Raw genomic sequence first — 18,180 nt, 5'->3', positions numbered from 1 at the left:
ACTCACCCCCGGCTCCTGGGACGAAACGACTCCACTGCAAGCATAGCGCCGGTAAAATGTACTGCTTTAATTACAGCGCTGCCTCTGCACATATCCGCCGTGTTAATAAACGTGTTCATTGACTCTGTAGGTCCCGCAACCCCAACCGGATGCACGGACCGGGCTCTGCCACTGCAGATGGACAGTTACATCGCAGGGGTAATCTTGTGAATAGATTACATCAGCACCAATGCTTCAAACAACCATTTTTTTTGTGCATATTTTATATAGCGCGAACTCGAGCCCAATTTAAGGCTTGTCCCCAGGCACACATTACTCCCAGCTTCAGTTTCCACCTCCAAGAAGCCGCCCGACTTCCTCCGGACACACCAGACATCATCTTGCAAAACAATCCGTTCCTCCCCGTTTGTCAGCAAGGGCAGAAACAATATTAAATGCCAAACCCCTTCCAGCATTCCGGAACAACACGCAAACGCTTCGCAAAGGAATGCGGATTATGTGCATAACATCGTTATGGTATTATCCGCGTGCAGCAATAAATACAGACCAAAGCGAAATGCACAGGTGCCTCTCGCAAACCAGCCACCGACCACTGTTCTTGGAATCGGAGGGTTGCTAGTTCAAGTCCCTTACATGAGAGGAGAGAGTTGCGTGGCAAAAGCAGAAAAATCAGAAGTGTTGCAGGGAGGGGCAACCCATGATGTCAGTAACGACACAGGAGTTCGTACGGTCATAACGTGCCGGTTTACAACAGGGGGCTAGATTTACAAGTGGCGCATGGGGGTTGCAAATAAGCCCCCCCCTCTGCCTTAAGATTGTGCGTCCGTTTTAGCGAAGTGTGCCGGCCACAAGAGAAAACAAAGTACAATTAAAGGTAACGCACTGCAATACTTTGCAAGAAGACCCTGAGGCACAAGAACAAACGTCACACAGGCAATGGTGGCACCCGTGCAAGCCTCACAAGCAAACGAAATGTAACAGGTAGCAAACACTGCATCGCGAGATAAAGTGGCGGTGGGTGCCAAAACATCCCACCGTTAAACCTTCAAAGAGTTTCCAACTTAGTAACACCCAGCCGGGCTTCCCGTTAAGAAAAAGCACTTTCGACAATGTGCCATTATTATTGAGCCAATTACATCCTAATGATGCTTCGTACGTTTCCTAAACTACGCGTGAGACCCCCTCACCTTTGCGAGTCGCCAACGCCGCAGGGCCCAGGTAGCCACCCAAAAGCCAACTGTTCCTGCTGCGCCTTTCCGGCTACTCCACGAGGCGAGAGGACAAAGAGGGCTACTCCCTTGATTCCGGCTATTTTATCACATAAGGAGAGGGACCGCCAATGCACCTCCTTCTTTAATCGCATTTCCGGCGTCCCTCCCCTTGCCCCCTTTCAGGGAAACAAAACTGTTCCCTCGGCACTAAAATCCCACTAAAGGCACCCCTCCCCTAGACGCGGGGGGTGCCTCTCAGAACAGTCTTCTTTCTCAAGCATTGAAAATGAACTGCTACAATAGTAAAGCTTAGTATGAAGTACAATGCATATAATACGAACAGTATTATAAAGTAGTACTGTAAAAGCATGATATGGTTTCCAAGCCATAAAGTGCTTAAAATGTATAAAATACATAAAATACATACAGTGATAAAAGAATGACTAAAATACTCAACTGGTGCTTCTAGAATACGCCTACCCCGGTGTACCTAACCTACGTCTGGTAAGAGTTAGGGAGTATAAGAGGAGGAGTTTAAGTCTAGGAGTTCTCTGCCAGAAATCTGATTCCAATATTTCTCTAAGAGGTCTAATCAGCTTCGTACCTTTGTTCTAGAAAGAAGGAGGTCTTGTATCTCGTTCTCGGGACTTGATTTCCCAGATACCCGCAAGGGTAGCCTGTAAACACTGGAGCTGGATTTCTCTGCAGGAGAAATGACAGAAATTACAGAGAATGGAGGGTCGACTTCCTTCGGCACTTGCTGCTGCAGGGCGTCGGGCAAGTAGATAGTCGATCTGCTCCAAATCACTGTGTGTTTGTTTAGGCAAATCAAGGCACATTTATACTTTGAAGGTGCCGAGTTTGACGCATGTTTGGACTTAATAACGTCACTCAAAGGCTAATTTCTTGGAAAACGCCGGGAGTTCTAGGAGAACTTAATATTCAAGCAGGGGGAAGTCCCGGGCTGCTGAAGGCAGGTTTTTCCAAGAAAACGTTGTTAATTCTTGGAGCTTACTGGAAGTATCCATGCCGTATTTGGGCTGTATGGTTTAGGCCAAATATGGTAATGATTTATATGCCTATATAAGGAAATAATAAAGTATACCTATATAAGGGCATGAATCGGGAAATTTATACTAGGGTCCGAGATTCATTTGCAACAGTCTGAGACTACTTGGGTGTTCCATGGTGCTTAAGTTTCAGTTTTGAAAGTTGTGATTCTAAAAGAGAGTTGAGTTCTACGTTGTGTTTAAGATTTTTTTGGTAGATTTCAAGAAGTAGGTTAACATCTGATGGAGGAAGTTGGTCGGCTAGATGTGTTCTCCTTGGAGTACATCCATCAGGAATCCTTTGAAGTAACAGATTATTTTTTGTCTATTTTCTTTACCTTGATGAATGATGAGCAAAAGAAGGAGATACGGATGCCGAAGTGGTTCCTGGAGTTAATGGGTCTGTTGGGCTTGCAATGGATTTTGATGAAACTGACAGAATGAGGTTGATCATGCTGACTTTGTGTAAGCTTGTTTAGTGATGTGCTGTTTGATGTCCAGAGTGTTGAGTGTGCTGAGGGATTTATTCTATGTTTTATGTTGGTCTACATGGGTATATTGAAGTACCAAGAAATTAAGCGTGGATATGCTAAATAGAGGAGGTTATCCGAGATTTCTTCTTCAAAGTTCTTATTGGTTGTGGAGGTTCTGTCGATAAAATTGAAGGAGGCCGGATGAGAAGATGAGAAAGGAGGTCTAGGACAAAGTTGGATGACGGACAGTTCCAACTATCTAGTGTTTGTGGTATATGTGTCAGATACTGAAGCCAGTGGGAAAAGGACATCAACGCTGTGTGTGGCGAAGGGTGTGAATCCCTTTTCCATAATGAAGAAAGCATCTAGCTTGTTCTGTGTATTGATAGCAACTGTGTCAGGGTTCTGGCTGATTTTAAACTATTTGTTAACAAATACATGTTGAAGGGTTGATGATATATGTGTCCTTTTGAACAGTATGTGTGTCAATTGTGCATTTGTTCGCATTATCTGGATATGAGTGTAGTTTAAACTTGAGATTCAATTACTATAACTGGGAGCTGGCCTTGGGTGTGTTGCTTTCATCCAACTGAAAGTTTTCTACATTCATTAATGAGCACACTGACATAATGCTTGTCAAAGAAAGGACTGTTATCCTATGGTTTGTAAAGATTTATTTTTGTAATTGTGTCCATGAATTCTGCTTTGTTTACCTTTCTAATATTTTCAATTTTCTCTCTTCCCAGTTATGTTTCGACTCTATGACACTGATGGAAATGGGTATCTCGATAGCTCGGTAAACATCTCTTTCATAAACTTCTTCCATAAACCTGGAACAAACTATTATCCTTTTGAGAAAGAACACGCAATTCAGTTAATGTTTTTTAAGAAAAGGTTCTACATTGTACCTGTGTAATACAATTTTACTTGTAATAAGCTCCATGAAGGAGAAAAACCCGAAACAGAAACAATGTAGAGAGAGATTGTAGCCATCTTTCAGTTAAAAAAAAGCAATACTAATTCAATGATTATTTTCTTCATAACATGCAACAAGTTATTGTACAAGTGACCAGTTCGTAGCAAAGCCTTCAAGGCATTATTGTGCTTGAGCAATGTAATCTAAACATATATTCAATACTGGAAATCTTAAAGGTAATGGCATTACAGGCTAGAGAAATGTTAACTTTGTATCTATTGTCTAATACCTATCAATGTTCTACTTATTCAAAATATGTGGTTAACTGGAAAATAAATACGCAGTGAAAGATACATAGAAACTGCAGATATCAGAACCTGGGACAGCATAAGTATATCAGTCTGTTTGCAATAATCCCATAATATATATGAATACTATGCTGGATTGTTTGTACTCATTCAAAGTCAACAAAAATCAAATATATCTCCCCTACCAATAGTAGCTAAGGTTCCCAATTTTCCTTGAGTGCAATAGTTCTGCTTCCCATGACAAATGATGTAGTATAATACAGGATGTTCGAAATGGCGTTTCTGGTTGTCTAGGGTATGCACTTAAGCAGGCAGAACCCACCACCTTAGTCAGAGCAAGGAAGTTACACCCTGAAGATAACCCCTGCTCAACCCCTTGGTAGCTTGGCAGAGCAGTCAGAACTATCCCAAAGGCACACTCAAATGACATTGACACACTAGGCACACCACAAGAGTCCATACAAGGTTATATATAAATATCCTTTGTATTATCCATAAAAATACATTAAATCACAATCACATATATTACTGTGCCACTAGGCACTTGTCATGACTTCACAGGGATTACTTAAATCACTTGGCGGATTGGGCCACGGTCATGAACCTCACAGTTAGGGTTACCAGTGACTACTGGTAGGATTACCTTTAGCATAAAACACTATACATAAACAACATCAGTAGTGCACTATAGTAGTAGACTTACACATTACAAAAATAGCATTGAAACCTTCTGCGTACACACCAGCACTGAACATAATCAGCAGTATACAGAAATTACATAATCACAATATACCCTGAAGGCATATTAATTACCATGCCTCCTCTAGCTGTCTGTCTTCGCCTTCTGGTACTCTGCACACAGTTGTGGCGAGTCCATGCCGCTCCCCGCTGATTGAATCAGTAAGAGGGTCCTTTAATACAGGCACAGTCCACTGTACCTCCCGTGGCCTCCAACATCTGACAAATCACCGGTTCCCGCTGCTCCACTCAGCGTATGGTTCCTTTAATCCAGGAGCCTCTGACGGAACCTTCATAGGTCTCGTGCATGGGTCATTACGCTCCCCTCTAAATACGGGCACCTACCTCTAGATACTATTCCACAGCCAGGTTCTCCACAGATGTGATTCACCACACTCTTGTTGAGCCGCTCTGACCCTTACAGCTCTTCTCAGTATCATTTTCAAATTACAACCCAGTCCGGAAGATGATCCTGACGAAAGAGGATTGAAACATCGTCGACCGTTCAGCGCAATCGATGGCGCAGTCCCCAGTGTGGCTAGATCCAAATGACTCTTCAATTTTACCAAGATTTTTGCTTTGCAATTTTTTTTCATGCCACAATTATCATTTGGTTCACTGTATGTATTTAAGCACCTTGACACCATGCGCCGTTCCTGCTGATAACAATTGTCACTTGCGTCGCCTCTTCCTGTGTCCCCTTCACATGTTTAGCACCAAGTCCAATTCGGGTTGTTTTGTTATTTATTGACGTACAGTGCTGTCACAACTGTATATCCCATGTTTTCTCTTTCCTTTAATTATACGATGCCATGAGCACATTTCAAAAAACAATTGAGTCCCCTTGTCTCTGTGCACGTAATACTTTCAGTATTCCTATTCGAATTGCCTTTTAAATAACACCAGTTGAGATATTGTTGTTTATTTTCCTCCCCTAGCTAAAAGGGCACCTCACTCATGTGCCTCTATTTAGAAACATGGGACTTTATCCCAAAGTAAAGCCCTGAAGGCAGAAAGACCTAACTCAGTCCCCCTCCCCCAGAGAAATTGCCACCGGCAGCCCCATAGGCATGCAGTGTAGCTGCTAACAACAAATGTTGTGGTCCAATAGTGGTGGAGACCAAAAGTGGGCCCAAGCAGGCTCAGCACATAGGAAACCGTCCCCGGTCTTGTGTGGTCAACTTAGGAGGGACGCCTGCACCATGCTTACCCTCCTCCGCACCGATTCCAAATTGACAATGCCCCCCTGCACCGTAGGGACTGGAGACGTACTCAGGTGCCACCCTTGAAATGCAAGGATGGGCAGTGGCTGACAGGTAGCTCGGTCGCACTGACAATCTGGCTCACCCGTAGTCTGTGGGAGCCGTAGTCTCCTGACCCCTGCGGGGTCAAATAGCACGGCTTCAGGAGTTTTCCACCTATACTACTGCATAAGGGATCGGGCCTTCCTCATCGGTCCGCCTTCTACCACGTTACTAACTGAGCTCCTCAGCTGTTCAGGCAGGTTGCTAGGCAATGCCTTGTGCCACAGCAGCATTAGGAGCAGCCACTCAGCAACTTCTCAACGCTTCCTCACCCTAAACCCCATTGAGCAGAGGGGTTTTGCCCAGCACATAACTCACCAGGTGCTTTCAGGAAAAACCGGGCTGCTTCCCCTTTCTCCACGTGAGGAAATTTAGCGCTCAATATGCGCTCTTGGGAAAAAAGAGAAATCGCTCAGCCTGTCCCCACCATGGAGAAACATAACAGGGAACTTGGAGCCCTCACCAGCACTACGTTCCCTCCCACCCAGAGCAGCCCCTAGGAGCAGTCCACAGCGCTCTTTTTGTGCTGGGCTCTTTTGAGAGCAATAGGGCACTCCGTTTTAGGAAAACAGCCAGCAGGTCAGCACACAGGGTCCTTGGGCATAGATGCAGTCCCTCTAGCAGATCAGCCCACAAGAAAAAGTTATTGTGGCGGTTCCCTGTCAGCACAGCTATCCTCTAGTCACAAGTGATGTCTTCTCTCTTTTCATGGGGCCACAGCCCCAATACTTCGAGTCCCAATGTCTTTGTTCTGGGGGACGCTTCAAACACTGTTGAAGTGCCCAACACCCCCATTCACATTTCCAGCCCAGGCCCCAGTCACACCACAGGAGGGCAGACCCAGCATTGTTGAAGGCAGGCACAGCCCTATTCAGGTGCAGGTGCAACTTCTCCCACCACTTCAAATGCAGACCAGGCTTATTTTGGTTCAAGGGACAACGCCTCCCGCTACTTTAAATTCAGCCAAGGTCTATTCAACCTAGAGCTGAGAAACTCAGGAAAGGCAGGACACACCTCAACCCCCCTTGTGACTGGCTGGAGTGAATGCACATCCCTTCTCCCCGGTCAATCAGAACCACATGGTCAATACAGATCCAGGCAGGGCACAAACACACATCAGCACACAGATACACCCACTTCTAAACGTGGCAATTATAAAATACTAATAATAAATCTGCTTTCTCCAATAAGCAGGATGTATCACTACTATTCCAAACATACCAAACATGGTCACGCTACCCCTCTAATGTCAGGAATTACCACTGAAGGACATATCAAGGAATAAAAAACTGAAACAACAAAAGAGGGGACTACCGGTCAACTAACATCAAGACAAAAGAGATTGGATAGAAAGTTGTGGGACACAAAGCAATTCACGCTCAGCCTCACTGTGTTGAGATGAATCCCATCAGCCCATCTCACTGGCGGAGCATCGTCATCTGGAAATGAACATGGTTATACGAATAAGTGCAGCCCACACCTCTCAAGGGGGAACCACGCTGCACTTAATTCACAACCAGTGATCAGTCCGGCCAAGATGAAATCTCAGACAGTGGTGCTAATGATTTGCAGTGCAAAGAAAAAGTAAATGTGAAAAGTTAAAAATTACTACTGGGACACACAAATGAATTTAATAGAAGCTATCCTAGTGTCAAGATTAAGAACACAAGCTGATAGTTTGAAAAAATAACTATCTATAGCAATAGGACAAGGGTCGAAATGTTTCAGCCTTATAGGTAGTACTAACCTTGCTTTCGTCAGGACCAAAAAAAGTTAACGCTACTGCAGAAATTGTTACAAAATGTGAAACAACATACATATATTAGGAAAAAGTTGTTGCGCTACTCTCTACCAGAACCTGATTTTCACAGATACATAGTGGTATTCTTTTTCACTGGAGGTGCATTTATTTTCCTAAAAAAACAAAATAAAAATGATTTAGTATGTGCTCTGGTGCACACTTATCCTACCAATCTATGTTGCTTATCACATACTGTCTGAGATAAAATTCACAACAGTAGTTAGCCCAGTCTGTGGCTAAAAGTGATGCAATTCAAAGCACTATGCACACATTATTTAATTTATTATTTTAGTGTGTACTCACCCAGCTTTATGTGGGAGTACGCCTCACCTCACCTAGCAACTGCTCGGTAAATGAGGCGCCGCTCTGTATATGAATAAAAAAGAGCACAGAGGGATGCCCCCTTCTTATTTCATACACAATCATAACCTTATTGTTGATACAAACATGAACTGACCATGAACCCACAGCAGAGGCTCAAAATTGATAAACAGGGGGGGGGGGAACCCAGTAGCATAAGGGGAAAAACCTCCTAGAAACTCCTGAGTGGAAAACCTCTCTACTGAATCACAACATATACAGGTATGCACTCCTCCACAACCATACATATTACATGAGGCACTTATATTGTTAAAAAGGAAAGAGAACACTAAGGCCCTTTTTCCAGTGCTTTCTAAGATATGCGAGGTTAATGGTATCAATCGGGGACCAAAAGTAATCAGTACCCCAGGAATGTAAGACAGACAAACACACAGACAAAAAATGGCTCTGAAGGACTGATCTGTCCGTCGGTACCCCTGGCAGGAACCAAGCCAAAGGGAACGTCACCAGACGGCATGCAGAGCCTTCTTAAATAGGCCCGTTTATTGGATAATTTAGAACAGCTGATTCTTTCGCCATCACGCTCAAACACAGAGATAGCGTTAACTCTACTCCGCGCTTGCGCGGTAGTGTGAGCGCTATCTACTGGAAAGAACGTATGGACGTTCGCGCATGTGCAAGCAGGCACAACACTACTCATAGTCAGTGCTCATGCTCTGTTTCCAGACGCTGTGTCAGCCTGATGGGAAATGTAGTATATCGGCAATCAGTACACTACAGAAAAGGGTAAGCCGGTGTCATAACGATCTAGTGATAATAAAAATGGAGAATCTCCTTCGTCAACAACAGCCAGATATACAAAATTGTCTGCTTAACTGAATGACTATTACTTGACTAGATGTTTCGGAATGACTCCTAAGGGTTTGTAGTAATTTAAGCGGTTGTCTGGGGATCTTATTGTTTGCTGCATCTAATAGTTTTCCTTTACACACACTAATTGTAATTCAGACAGAGTCATTTACATGATCACTTGTCCTTGTTCGCTAAGGTACATTGGTTTCACCACACGGAAGATCAAGCTGAGGATCAGCGAACATAAGAGCACTATAAGATACAGCAGACAATCTACACGCGTTAATCCTACCCCTCTGCAGCTCCCTGCCGAGGTGTAGGATTAACGCTGTAATATCAAAAGCGCCCACTAGACCGCAAGATATTGATCCCCAGGATACAGTCTCATGGGGCACACAACTTTTAAAAAAACTGGACCGCAACAGGTCACCCCATTTTTTTGCTTAATTGGGGCCCACTCAAGCCCGTAAGCAGAACCTATTAGCCGAATTTTGCTATTAGGTTTTAGGATCGTAGGCATTTCTCTCTTATTTAGAATTTAGTATTTTTCAGTAGGGATCATTTGAGGTCCTGAGGAGTAGGGGACTGCTTACGAAACATGTCATGTCGACCAGGTGGTTTAACATATTCTGTTCCACCACATGAACGCCCCCTTTTTTTACTGTTCCCAGCTAGAGAATCCATTAAATAATTATTTCCACTAGCAAGGGAATTTTTATTTTTTGATAATTTGCATCCACTTATTTAGGTCCCTACACCCCTATCACTTATCACTTCTACACTACCCTTACACCACACATAGCCTACCATCATAATACAAGTGCTCCCACGTAGCTCGTAGGTCGCAGCACGCCCGCCCCGTAGAGGGTCCGGAAGACCCTCATGATGAAGCATGACACTAAGGCGCGCAAAAGACAATCCTGTCTGCGCCTGGACCGCGCCCAGCGCTAGATCCCCTGGCCCCCGCAGCTGCCAGCCCGCCCGACGGACCTATGACGCCGCCACCCTCATCGCCCTCAACACCGGCCGGACCCCCGGCTGCTGCCGAGCCACACCGAGACGCACCCACGGACCCTTCACCTGCCAATCCTGCAAGTTCTCCTGCGCCTGGAACCGCACCGCACCAGCCAGGCCGAGCTCCAGCAGCAACCACCTGAAGTGCATCCTGCTTAACACCTGCTACATCCACAGACACGCCGTGGAACTCTGGAACCTGCTCGACACCACATCCCCAGACGCCGCATTCCTCACAGAGACATGGATGAATGCCTCCTCAGCGCCCGACATCGTCATCGCCATCCCGGACGGATACAAGATCACCCGGAGGGACCGCGCCAACCAGACAGGAGGAGGCATCGCCATCGTCCACAAGAACACCATCCGCATCACTACCAACTCGGACGACACCCTCACAGCCGCCGAACATCTCCAACTCCAGATATACACCAACCCCAAGACCACACTCAGAGGCACCCTCATCTACAGACCCCCAGGACCTCGCACTCAATTCAGCGAAGACATCGCAGACTTCATCAGCCCGCACGCCCTCGCCTCCGCTGACTACATCCTCCTAGGGGACCTCAACTTCCACCTGGAGAACAACAACGACAACAACACCACCACCCTGCTGGACAACCTCGCCAACCTCGGACTCAAGCAACTGGTGAACACCCCCACCCACTACGCCGGACACACGCTTGACCCAGTCTTCTCCTCCAGCAAGTACATCTCCTTCAGCCACGCCACCGGACTCCACTGGACAGACTACAGCTGCGTCCACTTCAGCTTCAGAAAAACCACGACTCACCACCACCCACAACAGATCACCACCGACCAGCTCACCACTTCACTGAGCCAGAACCCTCCCGCAAGCTCAACGGACCCCAACCAGGCAGCCAGCAACTTCACTCAGTGGATCTCCAACTGCGCTGACAACCTCGCACCTCTGAAAAACCACCCCAGCAGGCCCGGCAGCAAGATAGCCTCTTGGTTCAACGACGACCTCAAGAACTCCAAGAAGAACTGCCGCACCCTCGAGAAAGCCTGGCGAAAAAACCTGACTACAGACAACCTGACCGCCTTAAAGCACGCCACCCGCAAACACCACCAGCTGATCCGCACCACCAAGAAGACGGCATTCAAGGAACGACTCGACAACAACGCACACAACAGCAAGGAACTCTTCAGCACCGTCAAAGAGCTCTCAACCCCAGCGCCTGAAACAACGACATCACTCCCTCGCAAGACCTCTGCGACTCACACGCCTCATTCTTCCACAGCAAGATCGCTGACATACACAACAGCTTCGGCGCATAGACCACACACCCAACCACCGAACCGACCCCCCCACGACCACCCTCCACGACTGGACCCCGGTCAGCACCGAAGACACCATCCACACGATGAACACCATCCACTCCGGATCTCCAACCGACCCATGCCCCCACCACATCTTCAACAGGGCCGACTCCGTCATCGCACCCCAACTCCGGGACATCATCAATTGCTCCTTCAGCACCGCCTCCTTCCCAGAGAGCTGGAAGCATGCCGAACTCAGCGTCCTCCTGAAGAAACCATCAGCGGACCCCGCCGACCTCAAGAACTACCGCCCCATCTCGCTCCTCCCCTTCCCTGCCAAAGTCATCGAGAAGACCGTCAACAGACAGCTTGCCGCCTTCCTCGAGACGAACGGATCCCTCGACCACTCACGGTCCGGCTTCCGCGCCAACCTTAGCACCGAGACCGTCCTCATTGCAGCCACCGATGACATCAGAGCCCTGCTCGACAACGACGAAACAGCGGCCCTCATCCTCCTGGACCTCTCCGCAGTGTTCGATACGGTCTGCCACTGCACCCTAGTGCAGCGCCTCAGAAACATCGGAATCCAAGAGAAGGCACTGGAGTGGATCATCTCGTTCCTCACCAGAAGAACCCAGAGAGTCCGCCTCCCCCGTACAGATCCAAAGCCTCCGAAGTCATCTGCGGCGTACCACAAGGATCATCACTCAGCCCCACCCTCTTCAACGTCTACTTGAGCCCCCTCGCAGCCATCTGCACGCCAACACAACCTTAACACCATCTCCTACGCCGACGACACCCAGCTGATCCTCTCCCTCACCAACGACCCAGCCACCACCAGAACCAACCTACACGAAGGGATGAAAGAAGTAGCCGAGTGGATGATGAACAGCCGCCTGAAACTGAACTCAGACAAGACGGAAGACCTCATCCTTGGATCATCACCTTCTGCCTGGGACGACTCCTGGTGGCCCCCCGCACTGGGCAGCGCACCCAAACCAACGGACCACGCACGCAAACTGGGCTTCATCCTGGACTCCTCCCTCTCGATGTCCAGACAAGTCAACGCCGTCTTATCATCATGCTTCAACATCCTACGCATGCTCCAAAAGATCTTCCGATGACTCCCCACCGAAACCAGGAAGACGGTCACACAGGCACTCGTCACCAGCCGCCTGGACTACGGAAACACCCTCTACACCGGAACCACAGCCAAACTCCAGAAAAGACTCCAACGCATCCAGAACGTCTCTGCACGACTCATCTTGAACATCCCCCGACACAGCCACATCTCCGGACACCTGAGAGACCTCCACTGGCTCCCCGTCAGCAAGAGAATCACGTTCCGACTCCTCACCCACGCACACAAGGCCCTCCATGACCTGGGCCCCAGATACCTCAACAACCGCCTGACCTTCTACACGCCCACCCGCCAGCTACGATCGACCAGCCATGCCCTCGCCGCCGTGCCACGCATTCGAAGATCCACCATGGCAGGAAGATCCTTCTCCTACCTGGCGGCCAAGACTTGGAATTCCCTCCCCATCCACCTCCACCTGACCCAAGACCACCTCACCTTCAGGAAGCAACTCAAGACCTGGCTATTCGAGCAGTAGCGGAACCCCCTTCCCAAGCGCCTTGAGACCCTCTGGGTGAGTAGCACGCTATACAAATTCCTGATTGATAAGGGATTCTTAGTGTGTGAGGGGTATTTTAAAAACACATAGTGCTCTCCATTTGCCACTTGCAAAGGGAGTCTTTCTCACCATCTTTTCACTGCAAAGTTGAAAAAACACAAAAAAGAATTTTCCCCCCCATTTTTTCATACTGATAGAATCTTTTTGTTTTTGCATACCTGTCTGGAGGGTGATTCTATCACCACTACCTCTGTACATCCTCAATTGTTTTTGGTTTTTCCTTATATGCTACTGGGTCCCCCCCCCCCCCTTTTTATCAATGTTGGGCCTCTGCTGGGGGTTCATGGTTAGTTCATGTTTGTATCAACAATAAGGTTATAAATGTGTATGAAATGAGAAGGGGGCACATGAGTTTTTCCATCCCTGTGTGCTCTTTTTTATAAATATACAGAGCGGGGCCTCATTCACCGAGTAGTTGCTGGGTGAGGTGAAGCGTACTCCCACATAAAGCTGGGTGAGTACTCAGTAAATTAATAAATTAAATAATGTGTACATACAGCTAGATTTATGAAAGTCAATTGCGCTCGCAAAGGGCCAGATTCTGAGAATCTGGCCCTTTGCGAGCGCAATTTTTGCATTTGGGATTCATCATCACAAATGCAAAAATCGCTATTTGCGAATTCGCATATTTGTGAGGAATTGCATTTAAGGAATCTCTATTAGAGATTCCTTAAATGCAATTCATTAACCAATTTTAAATTGCAAACTCGCAAAATGTTGCTGCTATTTACCACGAAGTCTGACTTCGTGGTAAATACGAAAAAATAGAAATATGCACTTTAGTCCATTTTTCTCTGTTGCATGTTACACACACACATGTCCTTTGGACATGTGTGTGCGCAACACCTGTGTAAATTGGCATTTCAGGGGTGCTACAGGGTGTCCTTTGGACACCCCTGGCACCCTTGAAATCGCTATCTTATTTGCGATTAGCAAATTGCTAATCGCAAATAAGGAATACTCCCCATTCATTCCTATGGGCCTTTAGGCCTTTAGGCCCATAGGAATGAATGGGGAGTTATTCCTTATTTGCGATTAGCAATTTGCTAATCGCAAATAAGGAATGAGTAGGAATCGCAATTTATTTAGCGATTCCTACATGAATCCCGTTTTGCAAGTCCTTAATAGCGATTCCTTAATAATCGCTATTAAGGACTCGCAAAACGGCTCTTTGATGAATCTAGCTGTTAGTGGTTTGAATTGCATCGCTTTTAGCCACAGACTGGGCTAACTACTGTTGTGAATTTTATCCCAGACAGTATGTGATAAGAGACAGTGATTGGTATAATAAGTGTGCACCAGAGCACAATACTAAATCATTTTTATTTTGTTTTTTTAGAAAAAGAAATGCAGCTCCAGTGAAAAAGAATACCAAAATGTATCTGTGAAAAACAGGTTCTGGTAGAGTGTAGCGCAACAACTTTTTCCTAATATATTTATGTTCTTTCACATTTTGTAACAATTTTTGCAGTAGTGTTAACTTCTTTTGGTCCTGAGGAAAGCCAGGTTAGTACTACCTATAAGGCTGAAACATGTCGACCCTTGTCCTATCGCTATAAATAGTTATTTTTTCAAACTATCAGCTCGTGTTTTTAATCTTGACACTAGCATATCTTCTATTAAATTCATTTGTGTGTCCCAGTATTCATTTTTAACTTTTCACATTTACTTTTTCTTTGCACTGCAAATCGTTAGCACCACTGTCTCAGATTTCATCTTGGCTGAACCGATCACTGGTTGTGAATTAACCCCTCCCCTGCTGATGACGGAACCGCTCCGTCATCAGCTACAGTTGAGCTGTGCTGATGACGGAGCGATTCCGTCATGGCCCGGCCGCCGCGCCTGCGCGGCGCTGATTTCACGCCTGCGCAGCAGTCTTAATGAGCGGGGCGGGTCATGACGGAACCGCTCCGTCACCAGCACAGCTCAACTGTAGCTGGTGACGGAGCGGTTCTGTCACCAGCATGCGGCGGCCGCGCCGCCCCTTTAGCGCTGCGGCGGAATAGCCGCCGCAGCGAAAGGGTTAAGTGCAGCGTGGCTCCCCCTTGAGAGGTGTGGGCTGCACTTATTCGTATAACCATGTTCATTTCCAGATGACGATGCTACGCCAGTGAGGTGGGCTGATGGGATTCATCTCAACACAGTGAGGCTGAACGTGAATTGCTTTGTGTCCCAAGACTTTCTATCCAATCTCTTTTGTCTCGATGTTCGTTGACCGGTAGTCTCCTCTTTTGTTGTTTCAGTATCAGTTGGGGATTGGGGACTATTGGGTCATTAAATAATATTTCCCTAGGACTCTATTTTGTAAATATGTGTTTTGGTCATATCAGGGAATACCCAATTCAACCCTATGAGAGGTCTGCCTCACAGCAGTGAGAAACCAAAATAGACTGTTTGTCTCTACCAAGATATCACACAGTTAAGGCACATGTCCTACCTTCTTCCTACATGCACCCTGCCCATAGGGCTAGCTTGGCCCTACCTTAGGGGTGACTTATATGTAGTAAAAAAGGAGTTGCAGGTGTGGCAACCACTTTATATGCCGCGCCCTGGAGGCAGTAAACTGTGCACGTAGGCCCTGCAGCGGCAGAGGCCTAAGACAGGTTTGAAAGGCTACTTCGGTGGGTGGGGCAAGCAGCCCTGCAATCCCACCAGTGGCATTTAATTTACAGGACCTGCTTATATGGGATACCACTGTGCTATGGGATTACAGGTAAATTAAATGTGCCAAACAGGTGTAGAGCAGTCTTACCGAGTTTACAATAGAGAGCACATGCACTTTAGCACTGATCAGCAGTGATAAAGTGCCCAGAGTCATAAAACCACCAACAACAGGTCAGTAAAAATACAAGAGCCAGGCAAAACGGTCTGGGATGATCCTGCAAAAAGGGCCAGGTCCAACAAAGGACATACCAGTATAGAGGAGGGACACCATCCAATGTACACCCTCCTACTTACTGGTGTATATAGGAGCATGTGCCTCGTATATACTTGTGTATATAGTCGGGTGTCCCTCCTATGTACTAGTGAATATTGGAGGGACACCCTCCTATGTATACCAGTATGTGCCAAGAGTATGCAACAACAGGTGCAGGTCGGTGAGCCTTCAGAGAGGACGTGGCTGATTATGGAAGCTGTTGGATGGGTTTAGTTAGGTGGGTGATTTCTCTGATGCAAATTGCCATATGGAGGGGTGCGGCTCATAGCAGGGGACTGGCTGGACTGCATCTAAGGGGGCACCAGCTTCTCAGTTTTTTTTAACATATTGGTAATGTGTAAATATACATAATTTAGGACAAACCAAGATCTGTAAGACTTTTTAATTTACACATCCCTAAAATGTATAACAAAAATAATAGTTTATTTAATGTACAATGCATGAACAATGGAACAGAGTCTTAGTAGTTCATCTGAGAACCTTCACCAAAGCAACATAAAGTAACAATAGAAGATACATTAAATTAAGTTACGGCTACTTTCCAGCACTGGAAAGTAAAATCAATAATAAGGATGTTGCACCTGTTAGTGTCACTTTTACACTGCAAATCTTGTGCAAAATGTAATAAACCTGTGCTACATGCATTGTAGTTCCTTTGAGAAGCAGTCACTCTAGTGCTCGTGAATTTCTTACTTCTATGGGAAGGAATACATTGTATACTGTTGCCATATGTATCATGTACTAAATATGTTCTCATCAAGCAACCCCCCCCCACACGAAAACAGATTGACCATTCTATTCTGAAGGCTACAAGCTCTGATTCAAATTGTGCCAATGATATTCACACTTCCAACACACCCTGAAAAACTCATAGCAATCTTCTATGTTAGACTGCACCATCATGTCTATCAACACAGAAAACGTATTAATATTTCCTAAAAAGAAGTTTCCATTTATAGAGAAAGCTACATTGCTACAAATGTTAAATAATGCTATGAGCCCGAAAAACTAGTTAAGAATTTGAGATATTAGCTTTGTTTGTTACCTAAACCTTCCAACGAATAGTCTGGCCTCACATTTTCAATATGTGTACCTCTACTTCAGAGCTATACCCAAGCCAACTTCATACGATACCTGGTTAATATTTCCAAATTTTCGAACTTTGGCTAATTTTGTAATCACACAATTTATGGAGTACTGCAGAGTAACAGCGTATATTGCTTTGCCTCAATTTTAGAAGAAAATTCATATTTTGTTGGGAAGAAATGAGTTCACTTCCATTAAAAATATCAACATTTTCATGAGTATTCTGGCCAAAAAAAATGAATATTCTACAATAAAAATGTAAAAGTGTTGGCAAAACTCAAATTGCAGAAATTGTGCTTGCAAATAAGATAGGAAAAGAGATTTTAGGGGGAAGCAACATTTTGCACTTTGCCCCGATCTGATTTTAGTTCAGTGCAGTTTATTGTTTGCAAAACAAAGGAATAACATTAGAAAACAACATTTATCATCATAAACATATACAAAAATAATTTTTTCAAAAAACTAAACCAAACCAAAATAAAAGGAATAAAATGATTAGCACATCAACATCAAACAAAATAACAAAAACACAATAAGACATACATAACAAATTAAAAAAATCTATAAATGCAAGGGAAGATTTCTAGAAAAATAAGGTATATAATAGGATTTGTATAATTAAGCAAGAACACATTGAACACCTCCAAAAAATCAGTTGCTATAAACATATATAACATTCTTTATCAAAGACCCCTACAAGGTTGTCAGATTTCTTGCCTGTTTCCGTTTGTTAGGTGTGACTATCAAGGGCAGTAAAGTCAAGTAGTTTTGTAAAGGTTGCCAAATTTGAACCCTTTTAATGGCTAGCTTATTAGCTTTTATGTTCTGAATGTCCAGCCTACGATTTTCGCAAATCAAATTACACCAAGCCTTGTAAGAAACATTTTCCGAAGTGTTCAAATGAGAGCTAATGAGCTGAAAGGCATTAGTAAGAAACATATCAATTAAACTTGATAGAAGATTTTGATGCTGATCTAAATCATGGCACCTGTCTAGAGGTATTTTACAGGAGGAAAAGGGAATAGTTTGACCACAAATATCTTATGACAAATCTCTTTTAAAAAATTAGGAATTTTAGGGCAGTCCAGATCTGCTTTAATTTAGTCAATCAATATATTTATAAATTCTTGTATTTCAAAATTTATGCTGAAATGAAATGTAAGCAATATTTCTTAAATATAATTATTT

The 18,180-nt window shown here is 45.2% G+C and overlaps 1 protein-coding gene across 3 annotated transcripts in view; it reads left to right on the top strand.

Annotated features, from left to right (window-relative positions):
- DGKB (diacylglycerol kinase beta) overlaps window positions 1-18,180 on the top strand; it is a 1,765,597-nt gene that overhangs the window by 369,387 nt on the left and 1,378,030 nt on the right. For all 3 annotated transcript variants that reach the window (XM_086941963.1, XM_086941961.1, XM_086941962.1), the window contains one exon: window positions 3,480-3,529. In XM_086941963.1, coding sequence (XP_086798089.1) covers window positions 3,480-3,529 — 50 coding nt within the window. The remainder of the gene's footprint in view (window positions 1-3,479; window positions 3,530-18,180) is intronic.

The sequence above is a fragment of the Lissotriton vulgaris genome, chromosome 10 (genome assembly GCF_964263255.1).
Source record: "Lissotriton vulgaris chromosome 10, aLisVul1.2, whole genome shotgun sequence".
Lineage (NCBI taxonomy): Eukaryota > Metazoa > Chordata > Amphibia > Caudata > Salamandridae > Lissotriton > Lissotriton vulgaris.
The sequence above is the reverse complement of the archived record's forward strand: the minus strand, read 5'-3'. Positions and strand labels throughout refer to the sequence as shown.